We start from the raw sequence: 20772 nt of genomic DNA on the forward strand, positions 1-20772 counted from the left end.
TAACACACACTCGGTCTTTTGCAGAGATATCTGTTTAAGTCTATCGTATACATTTGCATTTTTGTTTAGTAACAGCTATTAAGTAACCTTTTCACAATATATAACACACACACACACACACACACACATATATATATATATATATATATATATATATATATATATATATATATATATATATAGTGCTTGGATTTTAAATTGAGACCTGTTGATTAGTAATTAGACATGAATGCAAAACATCACATCATATTCAATCAGTCCTTTGCATGTATAGGGCATGGTGCATGGGTTTAGGTTGTGTACAATGTGCATGGTTTAAGGATTTAGGAACATGGTAAAGGTATTTTGATTTTGTGTGTATAAGACATGGTTTAAGGATTTAATCTGTGTGTATTATGCATAGTTCAAGGATTTAATTTGTGTGTATAGGGCATGGTTTATGGATTTAGGTTGTGTGTATAGGGCATGGTACAATTTAAGTTATATGTGTAGGGCATAGTTTAAGGATTTAGGTTGTGTGTGTAGGGTATAGTACACTGATTTAGGTTATATGTATAGGACATAGTTTAAGGATTTAGGTTGTGTGTATTGGGCATGGTATAATGATTTAGGTTATATGTATAGGGCATGGTTTAAGGATTTAGGTTGTGTGTATAGGGCATGGTGTAATGATTTAGGTTATATGTATAGGGCATATTTTAAGGATTTAGGTTGTGTGTATAGGGCATGGTATAATTATTTAGGTTGTGTGTATAGGGCATGGTATAAAGATTTAGATTATATGTATAGGGCATGGTTTAACGATTTAGGTTGTGTATATAGGGCATGGTACAATGATTTAGGTTATATGTATAGGGCATAGTTTAAGGATTTAGGTTGTGTGTATAGGGCATGGTACAATGATTTAGGTTATATGTAAAAGGCATAGTTTAAGGATTTGGATTGTGTGAATAGGGCATGGTACAATGATTAAGTTTTATGTATAGGGCATGGTACAATGATTTAGGTTGCATGTATAGCACATGGTTTAAGGATTTTGTTTTTTTGCAGAATAGTCATCGTATCAGAGATATATCTGATTGGAGACCTTACTTTACTTTCTGTGAAGAATTTTGGTCAAGTCGGCAGTAGTTATCATGGTGAACTGTGACAATGAATTTACTGACATAAATACAGTAAAGTTAATACCAAAACCAGCCACAAAACATATCTATTGGAGTTTAGCATCCACCTACTACATCGGTCAAAATGGATGGAGTAGCATTTTTTTCCTAACTGTATTATATTTCAATATTTGCTTTTCATCCTTCATTACTCAAATATATTTAATTTTTATTGTGTCTTTTTAAGGTTCTTATTTCATCCATTGACATTCATTTCTGTTTTTTCTCCACACTAAAGGTATATGCTGAGGGTATTGTCAGGTTGAGTCTGAATTGTGCTCGGGAGACAGCGAAGAGGAAAGTGAAGATGTATATAGAGTTATCTAGTGGACAGATGCATTCATCTGAGAAGGTTTGTATGCCGTCACCTTTTCAGGTGGCACCAGATAACACAGTCTGGAACTTCTCTTGCCAAATCTTACTGTGACCAAAAACTCCATTATTTCAACATTAATTTCCTTACCCTATATTTCAAATGACGAAAAGTACATTTTGTTTATATAATCTTAATAACAGTAGGGACAAAAGTTAGAATTCCCAACAAAACTAACCAAAAACCTTCCATGGCAAAATCAACCTCTGTGTTTGTTTCTGCATTCAGCCAGTTAACAATTGTATTTGCAATAAAAATACGACAAAATCAAAATATTTGTAGACTGTTATTCATTCAGTATATGTACTTTTATTTCCAAGTGAGAAAATAACTGCAGTTTGTCAGTACTGGTGGTGCTGTGTATTTTGTCAAATTACTGAAGAACCATCCCAAGGTCACCTTACATCTTACATAGCCTAGGGACAATAAATATAGTGTAGGAAAAAAAATGAAAATAAACACACACACACATGCAAGCACACAAACACATATACACACACATGTAAGCACACAAAACACACCTGCACACAAACATACACACATGCAAGCACACTTCCATATAGTACATAATCTCATATTAACAATTACATGTACAAATATACAGCATCTAGGTGACACACTGTACACTATGACATGATACTGTTAAACGTGCATTTGAGCTAAACACATTATTCTTAGTTACTGTGAATTAATGGTTCCCACTGTTCCCAAATCAACATTAATGCTTCTTTCCCTTCAGATTTTATTGCAGTAAATGTTTCCTGATTATAGTGGTCTTTAAGAAAAACTTTCAAATCATCCAATCTATGCATATTCCTTTTATTTTACATATATGGATGTAGTATTTGGCTAAAAGAAAGCAAAAATAAAGAGGTTGTTTATATATTCCATATCCACTTGTATCTTCCAATATAACAGTTATTGCACTTGGCACAGTATCTATATTCACTTTATTCTAAATCCAAAGGATCACTTCATTCCACAGCTTGATTATCACATTACATTCCCAAAATAAATGCATTATTGTTTCTGAGTCATTTTTACAAAAAGTACATTTATCAGTACTGGACAAGTTGAAAGGTTTTCTTGGGTTATACATTGCCATCCAGTTCTTTCACAGAGTGCTTATCAAAATACTTATATCTCACAATTTGACCACTCCGGTGGCCTAGGGGTTAGAGAGGGAGGTCGTGGTTTTTATCATCGGCCGTGTCATACCAAAGACTTAAAAATAATGGTACTAACAGCTTCCTCGCTTGGTGCATAGCATTTCGAGGTTAGTGTTAGGACTGGTCGGCCTGGTGTTAGGATAATGTGACTGGGTGGGACATCACGCTACATGTTGCGACATGATGCCCCAGTGCTATACATCACTATAAACTGCCACACTGAGACATCATAGCGATATCACTGAAAAATTGTTAAAGCTACATTAACAATCCAAATCACACACACACCTCTCACAATTTGGAATTCAACGTGCTGGACAAAAGTGTTTTTGTTGTTGTGTTGTTTAACGCCATTTTTCAGCACTCAGTAGCACTCATGAAAGCCAGTATTAATGGAGGAAGCCAGTTTTCTGTGTTCTGCCATCACAATTATAACACATCCAGCTGAAATTTGCCCAGGTCGCCAGATATTGTTGATATTTGCTGTTCATTCCATATGGATAGTTACATGCTGTAAGCTGATTGGTCAGATACTCCGACAGAAGCAGACTACATAATGGAACAGACTGCATGTCAATATCTAAGCTGCAACCTACTAGTCAGGGAAATATAAATATAACAACATGGTTTTGTCAAAATTTTAATGAAAAACATTTTTAAACTCGAAATATTCAGTCAACTAGTAAAATAGTGCTAATGCAAAAATGATTTTGGGTTCATGCCATTTGACACCCATTAAATATATAGCTACTATAATATTAGGAAGAAATAGTCTTGAACAAATGATGACAAGCCAATTAAAGAAGGTCACTGATAAACAGGGGAAAGGTGAAAATTACTGACAGACAGGCTGTTGATTGGCAACAAATGAACACCTGTGATCAGTTTATAATGGATAGTAGAGAATTAAAGATTAGACTGTATGATACCCTCCATTAGTCTGTCTGTCCATCAGTTAGTCCATTTATTTGTCCTAAAACACTGCATTGGAAATAAATTAAACTTTGTAGTTACATTACCCCTGATGTAATCATGTTAAAGGTGTGTCATCATTTTACATCTAGATTCACTTGCAGCATGATTGCACAAAAATTATAAAGCTTAAAACCAAAGAAATTTAAACTAATTTATGGCCATAATTAGATGTTTGTTTAGATTTTCATGTGGTTAAATAAATTTGTCAGTTTTGCATGTATTTCTTAACATTTTGAACTTTGGCATTAATGACAAATTTTTGTTAGCACATTTAAGCAATCCCTATTTGGTAGACAAATGATATATGGCAGTTATATTTGAATTCATGTGTATCTGATTTGATTATCAGGTCATTTTATGGCAGTGTTTCTTCACTAATTTTTTAGTGCTTGGATTTTGACTATTTTGATCTTTAATGATGTGGGTGGTATATGTGTTTTACAAATTCAAAACTAACTGACATGTTTTCATTTTTTTTCAGAAACCAATCAAAGAGGACACAAAGTGTGAACCATGGACCAACTTAGCCAAATACAAGCTGGAGGTTGAGCAAGAGTTACATGCCCTGACAGATCTTCAGTATGCGATAGTGAGACCAGCAATTGTCTATGGCCTAGGTGACAGAACAGGCCTTAGTAAGTATGGCGGTATAAATGAGTAACAGTAGGGTTTTTTGTCATGGCTTTTCTTGTTTGTTTTTTAAGAAATGGATAAACAAAAGACATTGACCCAATTAATCTTGCAGTCAGGAGAGATGGGTGTCGGAAGGAATTTCTTCATATTCCTACACCACTGACAAGGTACTTTGGCCATCTCAGATATTTGTATGAGGAGTTCTTAGTGGTGGAGGAAACCAAAAAACTTGGGGAAAGCCATACATTGTGGATGTGGTTAACCAAATGCATATTTACCAGAATGGATGGAAGCTGGAACCACAAAATTGTTCAAGGTTGATCATTAAAACCATCCAGTAAGTCTAGAAATGGTCAGTACTCAGTTGGTCAGAAATATGGAGCTTTGTTATCTTCCTCTGTCAAGCAATGTGTATAGCATATATTGGTAGATATTTTTGCATGCTAATTTGTCACATACACCCCCATACACAGCCATTGAACAATGATCAGTCTTATATCGAGCTTAACTTGTCAATCATTGTATCATTTAGTTACCAAGACAATAACTCTGACAAGAAACATGATTTTTTTTTACAATATCAAGAATGTGTATTACCAAGCTTTGATTTTCTGGATGGCTTGTATTTGGGACAAGGAAGACATGCCTGCTGATTTTGGGATTAAAAGTTAAAAGGTCAAAGTCAGAGGGACTTCAAAAAGGAAAATGATTTTGAGGTCCATAAATCTAAGGTCATGACTGAAATAAAAAAGCTGTTTCCACATAGTAACTTGACATGGTGGTAAAGTACCATTGAGTTACTCTTGTGTTTAGCTCACCTCTCCAGAAGGCAAGTGAGCTTATAGTTTAGTCCAATATTCCTTGTGTATAATCCGTAAATCTGTTTCCACATCCATCGTGCATAATCCATTGTCTGTCAGCCTGTCAACACTTGCTCATGACAAGGCTACATGGTTTATTTTGGATCAGATTTAGATCTAAATTGCTATGAAAGTTTGTATCATCAAGATTTCTAATGAATTCAGTTAGGATCAATAGCCATACATATTAATGATCTGATCTTGCACCTGATTGGTTGAGCTTAAGAACACCCTGGATCTGACTTTGAGTAGATATGATATGGAGGCTTAGATTATCTGGCTGAGTTTGATTATGATCTACATTCACACATTTTAATTACATTTTTTTTTTACATTTTATTTACATTTTAATTACTTTTTTTATTACATGAGACTGGCTCAGATTTTGTAAACACTCTACAGGTCATATTTCTGATCAAAATTTTATTAGACTTGGTAGGCAAGCTTGTATTGTAGAGATCTCTGATTAATTTTATTATTAGTAACATCCACCTATATTACTGGTCTTAGTGAGGTTAGTGGTCTTGCTCCTGATTAACTAAACTTGTGTATACTCAGAGACTATTTCTATACAAATTGTGATCATAACGTCTTATGCAAGTTTGTATCATCAGGATAGAATGAACGCTTAATTATGAGCAACATCCATTGCTGAATAAGGATTTGACCAATCATTTGATTGGTTGACCTTGTGAAACCATTGAAATAGCAGTAATATGCTATCTGTCACTATTGCAGTGCTTTCCATTGCCAGAACTCCTAGTCCCCAGTTCAAGTTCATTATCCTCTCTTCCAATCAGTAGGTGAGGACCACAATTGAAAAGATCATGATCTGACTTATATTGGTCACAGTGATATTTCTGATCAAATTTTAATCATACATCCAGTATAAATTTGTATTATTTAGATTTCAAACAAGTTTGATTGTGGCATATCGATACACGTTAATGAGGTGAGATTACATCAGATTGACTGTGCTTATTACCATTTTGTAAGATTTGTTTCGGATCAGATATTTATCAGATTTATAATGTTAGATTGTTGTTTGCTGCTTTTGTAGAATGCCAAGAGATTGATTCTAATTTCATATTACAGTGCATGTATTTATTGGCAAGGTTTATGAGTACAAAGGAATTAACATATAGGGACTTTTTAGAATCACAGGTTTGGAGTAATGCATAGCTCATTCCCCTTACAGATAAATGCAAAAACAGATTTTTTAAATTAATTGTAGAATGCATAATGCATACATTTCAGTAGAACAAGAGGTGAAATATATATATAAAATTATATATAATAATAAATGTTATAATTTCTAATAAATAATCTATCATTTAGACTATAAAAAATAAAACAACATTATACCAAGTAATACTTTAGGTTGCTAATAAGTTGATAATATTATTGTATTTATAAGACTATCTTATAAATTATGAATGAATAATTACAACCATTTGGGTCAAGGCGATTTTTAAAGGAAAACACTCTCCATGGTAATTTACAAATAATGTTTGACAACTCATTGTATGTCCTATGCCAACCAATGAAGGTATCAGAGTGTAAGAATTTTGCTACATATTCAATTATGTGCAAGGAAAAGATTTTGCTTAAGAAAGACATATTTCTTGTAAAAACCAGGTCTAGGTTTATGAAGTTACTTGCAGAGAATTATTACTAACATTTGACTACATTTAAAATTCATTAATATTTTGAAGCAAGTTCGATATGTTTGGTTGCAAACTTTAGCAGTTACTGATATTTCCTTATTAAAGTGCCAGACATTTTTGGGGGGGGTTCCCAATGTGACAGACTGGTTTAAAGTGTTCGCCATTACCAATCAGCTCCCATCTTACCTCTGTTCACATGGGTTCAAGTCTTGAACTCAGACAGCGTGGGCGTGTGAAAAAGCTTCCAGTGGCTACCTGTGGATAAATGGTTTTCTCTAGGGTTTTCCTTGATTCTTCTCCACCAGCTGTACTGACCACAATGTATAACCACCCATCATGCGCTGAAAAATGGTGTTAAACCAACCACAGCAACAACATTTGTGATTTATATATTCTCACATGGATTGTGGATTATTTTAAGGTAGATCATTTATGCTATTACTCAACAAATTATTGAATCTGACACCATGTTGGAAAATGGCACTGAGACAGTGACAAAGTTCCCGTACTTTTCAGTGATGAAGCCATGGTAGCTTAGTTGGTATAGCATCAGACTTGTAATCCAAGTGTTGCAAGTTTGATACCCAGCCAGGCCAGAATAGGTCAGTTGCTTCAGTGTGTCCTTGGGAAAGGCACTTAACTCCTATTTCCTTTGGCATGTTATAGCCATTATTATGCTAAAAGTGCCATTAGAGCTAATGCCAATAAAAACAAAACAAGCTTCAATGAAGCACAAATATATATAGATATATACATACATATGTATATTCCTTTTATTTTAGCACCCAGGCTTATCATCGGTGCCATATACAAGTACATCAAACAGAAAATGAAGGTGAGATGTTTACCAATAACCACAACATAATTCCTTTGCTGTATATGAGATTCATATTAGTTGGTTGTATTCAAACCGTTTACAAGATGTGTCAAATTTTTTCATGTTTCAGAAATTGCTTTACATCTGACTAACTTATGACATTGTAAGATTCATTTTTATTTAAAATTTTGCTCAGTTTCAGATAGAAAATTATTCCTCACATTTTTCAAGCACAGGATTTGGGATATTGCAAGACCATTAATCAGCGTATTCATCTGTCTGTCCATCATGCCTTCTCCTATCTCATATTTGTGTTGAATTATGCTTAATAAGGTAAGAACCTTACCCCTATGATTGCCAAAGGGATCATTTTTTACACCGCTACCAGGGACCCAAGTGATTATCTTAATTGTAGGAACAGTTTTGTAAAGTTTTCTGAAGGGAAGTAATATGTGGAAGGTTTTTGGAATGCCACAACCTGGGAATGTTGGCATACATGCCAAATTTCTAGACAGGGGTAGGTTTCTTTATTTTTATATGGTGTGTTTTGTGCACCAGAGGTACCTTATTTGCCGGTCTATACGTTGGTGCAGAGTATAAGTCGAATTAGCAAATTTGGTAATTTTTCCAACCTTCATCCATATATTAGTCAATGCTGAGCATAAGACAAGGTCAGATCAATACCTTGGCTTCATCTTTTTCACTTTGTTTTGCACAGCATCATGAATTTGATCCAATCCAGGTCTGGATCATTATGTGTAACTGAAAGTACCAGTTTGTTTCACATAAAGTATTTTAAATGTATTATATACTTTTACTACATATAATGGTGCTGACCTGAAAATTTGTTGAGTTACAGATAGGATAAAATTCTCAATGCTGTGTGGAATCAAACTATAATAACTTCTGGTTTCATAAATAATAAAAGTATCAATGTATGCTATTTCAGATTACCAGCAATAGGGAAATTACATCATTAATGCTATAATGCTTTTCCCACATACTTTTTGGAAGAGAGATTCAGAGAGATGCATGTGTTCCCTTGATTTTTCTTCTTGCAGTGATCAATATAAAATATGGCTATCTGTTCCAGGTCTTCATGTTTTCTTTATAACTTATTACCTCAGTTTAGCTGATGCTTTTGTCAAAGAGAGAAATAATTAATGAATTAAATACTCAATGTAAACAATGAAAAAAAAATATATATGTGTGTGTGTGTGTGTGTGTGAGAGAGAGAGAGAGAGATAGAGTAAATATTCCAGATCTTCATGTTATAACTTATTATCTGTGTTTTGCTGAAGCTTTTGTCAAAGAGAGAGAAAAAATTAATGAATTAATTAAATACTGAATGTAAATAATGAAAATACATACCATACACCTTCAGGGTTTGAAGATTCACAATAGTTATATCCATATAGACTCCATTTAGGTTAAATCCCAAGAATGGCCATTTTGCTGCTAATTTTCTGTTCAAGTATAACAACCTCTCCATTCTCAACTAAAACGATTATTTTTTTAAAGTACATGTACACTTCCTGTACTTAGGTGGCAATTGATTTTGATCTTTGCTCATGCTGTATGTTACTTTAAATTGCTGTCAGTCCTATCAGCAAGTTCAAAAGATGTCAATGGTTGAGAAATTTACACGAGTAACCACCTAGCATTTCCTTTCATTATATGGTACCATATCCATAATACCCATGGGTAGCCTCATATTCATATTGGTAGCCTCAGTAATTTGATCTGGTCTACCAAATCTTGACCTCAAACAGGTGTTAACTTTGGAAAACCTTGCTACAGCTGTCATATATTTAATTATCTAAATACAACTATAAAACCACATGATTATTTGACAACAGAAGTGATAACTAAAACTAGAAGGAATTGCTTACCTAGTTTGGGATTAAATGATAATGAAACATGGTACTGCAGTTTTGTACATGAGTGTGATAAGTCATCAGTTAAGTGAACAATAAATATTACCATACAATCATAAATACATCTCTCTATATATCTATCTCTCTCTCTCTCGTAATGGGGCATACTTTTTATTTGATCATGAGGTGTAGTAAGAAAATTCTGATGCAATATCTGTCTTTATTATTCGTCTTCTAACTTGTCGATTCTAATGAGCCTGTATAAAATTTTAACAGCGTATATTACATACAACATACATTACTAATGCATGCTGCTTTAGTGCAGTTACATCTGATGTAAGTTACATCTGATGTAAGTCAATAATTAATACTGATATCATGTAATTGTTTAAAATTCTTCTCACTGTGGGCTCCCATAATTTTTCAGACATGATCTCTTCCCCAAAATGAAATATGTTTTTACACATTATTTTTCGTACTTTTGGAGAATTTTTTCCATACAAAAAATTATGTGAGGGGAGTGGGCATTTTGTTCACAAATATAGATCAATTGTTTATTCATGGTTGAAATTTCATATTTTGCTCAGGTCTTATACACACTGTATAGATACTGTTTTACCTGGAACTATGAAACTTGGTGAGTGAATGTATCTTAGTGAGTACTACAGCATCATTACAAAAGTAGGTTACTTTGACCCGTATATTGTGCTTAAACATGCGTTAAATGTTGTGTTTTAATTTTATTTCTCAAGCTCAGTTCATTATAGTGTCATCAAATTTGTTGATCCTATATATCTCTATTAGTACCACACCCTTGAAGCAAAAGAATGTCAGTGTGACCTAGATTTTACTGGATTAGATTATTTTCTTTGTGCTTAGCTCATTACCACATAGGTTTTCTGAAACTTAGTGAGGATATGCATCTTGATGAATACTACACCCTCATCACAAAAGTCACTGTGACCTATATTTCATGCTTTACTGACTTTGGTTAATTTTTTATTTCAAGTTTATTTCTTAGGCTCTGTTCATGCTAGAAGCATCAAACTAGATGATGGTATGTGTCTCTATTAGTGCCATGCCCTTCGTACAAATGACTTTGCCATACATTTCACATATTACTGGTGTATGTTTTGCATTTAGCTCTTGCCAATGCAAGTTTTTTCCATCTTGATGAATATTACACCTAAATCATAAAAGGATATCACTTGTCCCAAATGTAAGGTTGTGGTGACTTTGGTTTGTCGCTGTTTTTTCTTTATTTCTGAAGAAATGATCTTGCAAGAATCATCAAACTAGTCAATTATAACTTCATTTTGAACCACACCTATATAATAAAAGAAGGTCAATGTGGCCTACATTAAAAAAATTTACTGGCGTAAGTTAAGTTTTTACATATAGCTCTAGGTTAAATAGATTTTTGGCAACCAGTAGCCATAGTGTTATCAACCAACATACCTGGAGTCAAGAAAATTGGCCAGGGGTTGCATTTTGATGAGTTCTGCAGCCTGGTCAAAAATAGATCACTTTGCAACATATTTTGCGCTTCACTTTCTTCTCAAGCTCTGTTCATGCCAGTATCATCAAATTTAAATGCATGTATGCATCTCTATTAGTACCACAGTCCTACAACAGAAGAAGGTTGATGTGGCTTATATTTCACATGCTAATGTTTGCATAAACCTTTTGCATTTAGTTAATGACAGTATATGTTTTTTCATTCTGTATAATAGTTGTACCTGAAATCATGCAACTTTGTGATATGATGCATCTTTCTGAGCACTACCCTCACCAGAGAAGTAAGTCACTGTGCCTTATATTCAGTGTTTGCTCATGCTAGAATCAATGAACTAGATTATTGTATTTATCTTTTTTAGTACCTCACCCATATAAAATTTGAATCGTGACCCACAATTCATATTGTATACTCTTCGGTTAATTTTTTCATTTAGCTCATACATAGTTTTTTGCATGCTGTATACATACTAACCTATCTATATCGTGAAACCTAATGAGGGGATGAATCTTGATGAGCACTATAATCTCATCACAGAAGTAGGTCATTATGGTCTATATTTTACACGTTTCTAAACTTAAAATTTTGTGTCTGATATTCATTTGCTTTAGTCATGAAATTGATGATGAAATGCTGTTACTACCTCAGTCATGCAACTATGAGTGAAACTATAAACCTGTGACACTTATCGATAAAATTCACAATACAGAGGTTATGATATGATTAATTGTCAATACACAAATCAACCTGCTGCCCGTTTAATATTTTGAAGGTTTTTCTGTGGTTATGAGTGTGGTATGGCTTCATATGTGTTGACATCTTGGCTATATTTCCAGTATGCAGATTACAGACATAGACTTATTATCTGTTTTTATGTTAATCTCATCCTTGACAAAATAAAAAAAGTATCCTTCCAAACAGACTACCTGTTAGTTGTCGTTGGTTTAGTTTTTCAAGCTGCTGCATTTGATCAGATGCATGACTCATAATGGTCACCACTTCCTTTGATTTCCACTGCATGAATGTTTTCAAAAATCTCATTTCATGTCTTCACTTAAATTTGGAAGGCATTTTTAGCTTATTTTCAGAACAGCAGAAATAGTTTAATTAACTCTTGCAAAACAGAAAATCATCTGTGGAACAAATCTGAGTGTGAAAATATAGATAACTAAAACCCAAATTCTTATTGTTCTTATATGCATATGTAAAACAACCACCACAGCCAAGAGGAACTCGTTTCATTCAGTGAAAGGAAGTTATTGACAACACCTACTCACCTTCTAGAAGTTACCATTGTGACTTTCACTTGTGTGGGTTGAATCAAATCCCTTGCTATTGTTTTTTTACTCCTGTTGGTGCAGTCATTGCAGATTACACATATCAGAGGTAAAGTAGCCATTCTAAAATTGTTTCCCATATGCAGCTTATTAAGTATTATACAGATCATTTGTGTGTTTATCTGTTGCTTTGTATCTAATTGGACAGAGATTTCATGAATTGCTTCTGGTGTATCACACAGTAATAAGCTACATGTAGTTGTTTTGTGGTTATTGTTTTAATCGGAACAAACAATAACCACCAATCAGAATTGAATATAACATATTACACTGCCTGACACACTGGAAGTGTAGCCTTCAAATTCAATCCAAGTAAATCAGATATGATACAACAGATAAGCTTTGCATAAAAGTGGTTATTAAATGATCAGGAAAGTATATAAATAATACATAAAGTACAAGTCTGTAATATTTCCATGACTTTGGCAATGTTATCAGTGACTGAATATGCTTAAAGGATGAAATAATTAGCAATGAGTAGGCAGTTAGGAGAAGTTTTCAAACAACCTTGCATTAATTTGTTGAAAGCAAGTAGGTGTTGACATCTTTTTTGTTAATCTGACAGAAATTAGTTCATATGCCTGCAATAACTCCCTTAGATGAATTCTCAATTTAAAGATTAAAAAGGCAAACAACTAATAATTATTCATGACTGTTGAAGATTAAAGTAACTTGTATAGGTCAGGTAATGTTTTGTATCAGTTATTCACCTCTAGTAATGATATGGCTATCAATACAGAAAAAGTATTGTTTCTTCACTATATCAAATAATCATTTCACCCCTACTTACAACAAAAGATGCTCATTGTGACCTGCTTTCATCTTACTGGCTTTGACTAAGGTTTTACATTTGGCTCATGACCACATAACATTTGCCTCATGGTAGATGTATGCTATCCTTCACTGAATCATAAAACTTTGTGATTATATTATACTTGATAAGTTATTCAACCCTATTACAAAAAGAAATTGATGTGACCTATATTTCAAGCTTCAGTGACTTGGTTGAATTAGTGTATATAAATTTTTGTTTATGATCACATAGGTTCTTCCATGCTATAGTCACTTTAATCCACTCAATCTACCAGTGCAGTTTGAAGTAGTGAAAATAAGTTTACTTGATGCTAATCTTTCCAGACACGCTATGGTGATGATATTAAATATTCCTGTGTTAGATATATCTAAATTGTGTGTTTAACTTTTGTCCATGATTGTAGATTGTAAGGGTCACTTGTCGACTACATATTACATAGCTAACTTTTGTCCATGATTGTATATTATACTTATATATAATAATCATTCGTAAACGACATGTTGCTTGGATTTAAGTTCCGGGCCTTGATTTTTCCCTCTGAAATTATATTATCTACCTGATTTTTGTCTTGTTGGTGAGTTTTAAAAAATTGTTTACTGATATTTGAGTTCAAAGTCTAGCCTAATTTACAAAATTTAGAATGTTCTAGAAGCAAGCTTTTAACCCATGTCCTGGTCATTTTGTATTGTGTCTTAGGTTTTTATATAACATTGTGATCAATAAAACTATTCATTCCTGTTTTAATATCAGTCTTTGAGCAATCTCTTTTAGTAGTGTTAAAACATATATTTAGAGGAATTATTTTAATGATTCATTGGAACTACTAAAGTGGTCACTGACTGAATTAACACTATTTTAGGATTGGATTATATCATTCTGATTAATCAAAACTGTTGGTACATCAGCACATTCAGGACTCTAGGAATTTGTTCACTACATTCTATACTTTTGGACTTGTGATAGACCTTTTTGGATTATTTGAGATTTAATCACAATACTGTAAGTTCCACTTCAGATTTGATTTTAGAGCTTATATAATTAAATTGTTTGCTGATTTTACAAAACATGTTGGTTTTGCTTCTTTCTGTTATTTAGTTTAAGACCCTGGAGTTGTGGCGCCTCTTTATGGCATTATGCTACATTTAGTATTATGACAGCACAATAATGTCAGAATTCTGACAGTTTTGTTTGGGGCACAATATTGTTGGAAATCTTAGTTTTGTATGGGGCACAATAGTGTCAGAGATTGGGCAGTTTTATATGGGGCACAGTAGTGTTAGAGATGCAACAGTTTTATCTAGGGCACATTACTATCAGAGATCTAACATTTAGCTGGGTTACATTAGTGTCAGAGATCTGTCAGTTACATATGAGATTTTATTGCTGCCAGTTTTTACAGTCATCAGATCAGATTGTTACATTCACATTATGGTTTTAGTTGCTAAATAGGTGCCAGTAATGACACATGGTGGTTTCTTTCCCTCTAGATATTATGGATTAAACATGTTATATTCACAGATTTGTTTAGATAATGTTTTAGTTTTCAAATACATGCTAATAATGGCACATTCTGTGTAGATGTTATGGGTGAAATACTAGAATATGGCTTTAGTTGCTCAATATATGCCAAAAATGTCACATAGTAGTTTCCTTCTGTGTAGATGTTATGGGTGAAAGACTAGAATATGACTTTAGTTACTAAATATATGCCAAAAATGTCACATGGTGGTTTCTTTCTTTGTAGATGTTATGGACGAAGGACTTGAAGATGAATACCGTACATGTGGATGATGTTTGTCGAGCAATCTGGCATCTTTTCCACCATGCCAAGAGAGGAGAGATTTATAACCTGGTTGATGACGGAGACACAAGTATGTATAATTCATAAAACCTATTTCCTTAAAATCTATAAATGTACAGAACATGTCTCTGCATAGGCCATAAAAAGTGTAAAAGGTGTTCTAGTTGTCACCATCATACAAACATAGTTTGCTCTTTTTAATCAGTTTTTATCATAGCAGCTTGATGAATACCAATGAAATACAAGAAATATAGTGTTTTTTGGTGCTATGGGACCTGTAGACCCTTTGATTATTGTGGGAACTCGGGATGGTGAAATGCTCTAGTGCATTTTTCTTTATAGATCACTCACACATCTCATGTGTATGTGAGAAAGCTTGCCAGTGGCTTCCTGTGGGTCAGTGGTGCTTCCCCCTACCAAATATACTGGCTGCAGGGTTTCCATGCTACCGGGAAATTGGGAAAAGATCGGAAGAAATGATAATTTTTTTCCCGACCATGAAAAGTCCTTGAATTTGGCAAATATTGACAGAAGTCAAGAAAACCCTTGGAATTTTCCTCCACAGCTTGACGACTGAAACAATTACATAATTGAGTCATAACTGAACAGATCGTGAGTTAAATTTATTGAATTCTAACCAGAATATTAGGAGGTTGCAGTATGGATCATTTGGGTGCTTGCCATATATATATTTGTTGAGACAATCCAAATGCTCAGTGGATTAGATTCATCTAGTAGACTTTTTGTTTCACAAACAGCTCGATATCTGTATTTTTTTTAATGGAAGACATGAAAACCAGTCTAGCATCACAAGAGGCCAACATGGTGGCGTTAAAGCATAGCTGCTTAGTGGATGGGCTAGCAAACTTAAATGTTAAATCGAGTTATACCTGCATGAAATCGATATGAAAATTATTTATTTTCTCAGAAATTGCAAGTATTAAAATCATTATGTCTTTGATCTGCAGAAAGACGATAAAACTAATGCATTGATGAAATTTGAGCTGGTGCTAGCAATTTTGATTGCTAGTCGCACGAGCACACAGAATCTCACAACCATCCTTTTCAAATATTGTAGAAAAAAGTCGCATACTAGTTGCAATAAAAATACAAAAACAAAAGAGCACAAAATTCTCCATATTTATTGCAACACCTACTTCCGGAGTTTTGCTGCATCACATGACTACCACATTGACATGTGCTCTATCACGCAGGGAGCATACGAAGCAGGGAACCAGACTACTCTGCTTGATGAATCAGACTGGCCAAGTTTCTTGTAGTTGTTCTCGAAATAAATATGTAGAGAATTATATGTTCTTTCTGGTTTTTACAAAAGGTATCTGACTTTCATTTAATATAATTGAAATTTTGTACAATGACATTAAAAAGGACTTTGTTGTTGATATCACATGACTGTTGGACTTCCGATGTCATTGTTTGAGAGTTATGAAGTCATGTGACTATTAATGCAAATGGCAAGTACCAGGTCAGGTTTCATCTATGCCAAGTTTTATCTAGTCTGTCATTGGATTAAAGATATAACGAATATAATACTTGCCATTTTTGAGAAAATAGATAATTTTCTTATAGATTTCCAACAGGTATAAGTCGTTATAACATTATGTCAGTTTAAATTTGCTAGGCCCGCTGGTAAGCTATCTTACAGTGGTGGCAGATCCCAAATTTTTTATTTGTAATTGCTCTGAACCCACACTCCATCCTAAATGTCCAAATGTGAAATATGGGGTTGGAATATTCGGCAGAAACCCGGATTAGAAAAATTTTGAATCTCAAAGCTGAACTTTGGTGCGAACCTATTACACGGTGACATTTAGCTTGAAGCATTGGTATAATTCAGATCTTAAATAGAACGCAAGAGAAATGGGAAATTGTTGTCCCTTTTATTATATATTAAGGAACGATAAGAGCCCATGTATCAATACAGGTTTGGGGACTGGTTTATTGAACTACAAGAAGAGAAGTTGATTTTACAGAAAATTCAGTTCTTGTTTATGGAACAATATATAATTTGGAAGATCTTTTGTCATAATTTAAATCAACCCTTTTGTAAATGTCTTTAAATGATGGAATTTTTAACCAGATCATCTTAAGGAGTTTAGATTGGTTGAAAAATCTTTTTTGAGATATTATTGGCACACATAAATTCAGGTTTAAACTTTTTTCATTACAAGATAAGATTTTAATACTTTACATTTATTGGGGTAATTTTTCATACTGTGATAGGAAATGTTTACTTTGTATAATATGCACATATATTGCTCTAGAATTCTTTAGAATTAAAGGTTTGAAAGGAAACAAAATAATTTATGATCATTATGTTGTTTCCACATAGCAACGTAAAGCAGGTCTGCAAAGTTAGAATTTGTATTCTGTACATTGAAATGGCTTTAAATGCCAGTTTATAGGAATATAGTAAGATTTGTTTTGTGTGACTCATTTTGTGGTTTGGTATATAATCATCTTTTCTGACATATGTTTTGGAAAGTCTTGAAAGAGAAACTTCTTCAGATTTGGAAAATGCATGTTTTATAATCCAAAATGTTATTTAATTCCATTCAGTAGTGGTCATGTTAACCTTGAAAAAATTAATTTCATCCTGGAAAACACCTGAAAAAGACCTGGAAATTTATATTTAGAAATGTGTGGGAACCATGTGGCTGGCATGCATGCTGAGAAATGGTGTTAATCTCATTTTTGTGTTTCTTAGCTTGTCATCAGTGTCTTCAGAGTACCTCTTGTGTGGAAAGTTTTTCCACTGCAGAATTCCTCTTGTATGGAAAGGTTTTCCCAATGCAAAATTCCTCATGTGGAAAGGTTTTCCCACTGCAGAATTTCTCTTGTGTGGAAAGGTTTTCCCAATGCAAAATTCCTCATGTGGAAAGGTTTTCGTACTGCAGAGTTCTTCTTGTGTGGGAAGGTTTTTCCACTGCAGAGTTCCTTTTGTGTGGTAAGGTATCCTTCCTGGCAATTTTCATATGGTTGTGACATGATTTTGTTTGCTTTACTTTTGGATAAGTCCATAAGAAAGGAGGTAACAATAACCAACCATAATTGTCCTTTGGCATCTGCTGGGTCAAAATATTAGATAGTCAGCATACTATAGACAGTATTAATTCAAGACTGGGGACTTCTTGAAAAGTAAACTGTTTAATATGAAATTATTAATTGGAAATCAAATATGTCAGATTGTTTTGCTGTTGTACCTCATAAATTCACTGCTTATCATATTTTTTTCATCACATTTTTTATTAAATGAAGCTTTTGGAGTTCCATTATAATTAATAATTTAGTTACTTGGCAAATATTTCTTGCAGGAGTAAAAGTGTATGCATTTCTGATTTCAGCCCAAGGAAATGTCAGTGAATTGGTGTCAGAAATTTTCAACATTAGCTATGACTTTGTAGGATCTCTGTGGTCAAACTTTGCAAGGGTAAGATGGTTGATTACCTAATTTTAAAAAAGCCTTCATTTAAACATTGATGATAAATCAAAATTAAGATATTTTCACACACACTGATCTTGTCATTTAAATGGTTTCAGCATCAATTTGTGAATGCATTCTCATAAATTCAATACAGTGGTCCCCCTCTTGAACGGCCCCCCTGACCAGTGGCCACCCGCTCCTTACGGCCAGAATATGTTGGCACCGACGAGTTTGTGTTCAAAAGTACCCCTCGCGAAAGGCCACCCGGCTAACGCAACCAGCGGCCAGCATATTAGTGCAATAATATAAAATTTACCCCTCACAAGCGGTCGCATTTTATTTGAATATGTATCCAGAACCAGTATTTTATTCATAACGTGTGTTAAGTAATCCGATTTCTGTTTCCCGATGTCTGGTTTTCGTTACTGAAAGAAGTGTTGAGTAAAGTACATGTACCACTAAGGTTAATATTATATCATTTATGCCTCATGAGAAGCCAAATTTATTCCATAAAAACCGAGAAAGACTCAAATTTTAATCCATACAAATGAGTAAGTACATGTAATCCAATTAGCCTTACTGCTATGTTATCATAAGATGTCCGATTTAGTCACTCTGATAATTGTTAAGGTTACAATTATTGAACAGTAATAACAGCTGAGAAGTGGCAGTATCGATGTACAATACCCAAGTCAGCAGGAAAATGGTTTGATAGCCTTTATGGCTTCCCTTAGTAACCTGTTGAGCTTGTTCACTTTGATAATTAGTGGCTATTACTAATGACACTAATTGTCAAAATTACAAATCCTAATGGCCGCGAGGTCAAATCTGCGTGATGTACATATCGAAGCCGTTTTGGCTTCTCTCACTTAGTGTAAAGAAATGTATAAAAACAATAGGGTACCAGACTGCGGCTAACGAATCATGTGACAAGATCACTTCCTTTAAAAACACACGGCAATTTGTTTAGATGCATGCAAAATTGTTTTATCAGTATTGTAGTTGGCAACATAAATAACTTACTGCAAAAAGATCAACATGTCATCGAGGAAAAGAAAAATTCTCAGTTTAGAAGAGAAAGTGAAATTAATTCACCTGACTGAGAAGGAGGGAGGGTTCGATGATCTTTGCAGAAAACGGATGTCGGAAAGACTCAGATGAACAATATCATGAAAGATAATGAAACAATTCTGCAGAAGTGGGAAGGTGAAATGGATGGAGAAAGGAAGATTGTTTGAGTCAGGAGACATTTGTATCCTGATTTGTATGAGAAAAAAAAGCAACAATTTTGTCAGTTGAATTGGGATATGACGACTTTACCGCAAGTAACGGATGGTTGCACAGATCAAGTGCGACACAATATTAAGTGTTCTGTCCTTAGTGGAGAATCAGCTGATGTTCATAATGAAGTTGTCGAAGATTGGAACAAAAGACTAAACGATATATGCAGGGAATATGACAGCAAGGATATTTTTAATTGTGACAAGACTGGTTTGTGTTTTAGACTGTTACCAACAAAGTGACATATGATGTGATCTGTAACATAATTATAAAGACAGTTTTAAAACTATATCAGTGGTTATTCATAGCATTCTTTTGAAAATGATGACAGTTTGTTTTACATTTATTTCACAACATGCATGTGATTTTTTAATGAAAATATTGAATGTTTTAGAATTAAATGTATTTGTGACTTTCTTCATATGTATTTGCTATTCGCATTTGTCATCCCCCTCTAGAAAAGCCACCCTCATTATAAGACCACTTCCCTGCTGCATATCTTGTCTGGGTGTTGGCATCTTGATGTTTGTCCTTCAAATACGTTCCCTAATCACATTAACATTAGGGATATAAGCCTGCTACCTCTCGAATCGAACCCTACTAAAAGATGAAAATTCGTCTTTTCTGTCTATCTCACATAGACCAAAGGGCAATAACTCTTGCCCCTTACCTCCCCTTGCCACTGCCAGGTGTCACTAGTTTTTAAGCTTCGCTTGTACTGATAACACGTACGTTATACCTCCAAACAATCCAAGCCATCTTAGGTTAAATTGGACCATCCGAAGTTAAATTTGGATTTATTGCGTTGGACAATCATTCTTCTACAGGTTGTATACATTATTTTAACAATTTTTTTCAAAATTGAGTGACTTTGTCCATGTTACACGCACTATCGTGGAACTTGTGTTGTCAGTTAAGAGTTAACGCGACACTGACTAATTTCGCTTACTCTGTTAGTAACGGTTGTGGTATTAGCGAATTAATAGAAATGTCAACCACATGCATGAAATGCAAAAAGTTCAAAGCAAAAGAAGACAACCATTA

General features: G+C 33.9%; 1 protein-coding gene across 1 annotated transcript in view; it reads left to right on the forward strand.

The window, feature by feature from the left end:
- The window catches only part of LOC149793930 (uncharacterized), a 72249-nt gene that overhangs the window by 24395 nt on the left and 27082 nt on the right, over positions 1 to 20772 (forward strand). The window contains exons 6-10 of the mRNA XM_089967866.1: positions 1402 to 1515; positions 4162 to 4315; positions 7623 to 7675; positions 14946 to 15072; positions 18368 to 18453. Coding sequence (XP_089823992.1) covers positions 1402 to 1515; positions 4162 to 4315; positions 7623 to 7675; positions 14946 to 15072; positions 18368 to 18453 — 534 coding nt within the window. The remainder of the gene's footprint in view (positions 1 to 1401; positions 1516 to 4161; positions 4316 to 7622; positions 7676 to 14945; positions 15073 to 18367; positions 18454 to 20772) is intronic.

This window comes from Sinohyriopsis cumingii, chromosome 8, assembly GCF_028554795.1.
Source record: "Sinohyriopsis cumingii isolate HCF-2022 chromosome 8, ASM2855479v2, whole genome shotgun sequence".
Taxonomy (NCBI): Eukaryota; Metazoa; Mollusca; class Bivalvia; order Unionida; family Unionidae; genus Sinohyriopsis; species Sinohyriopsis cumingii.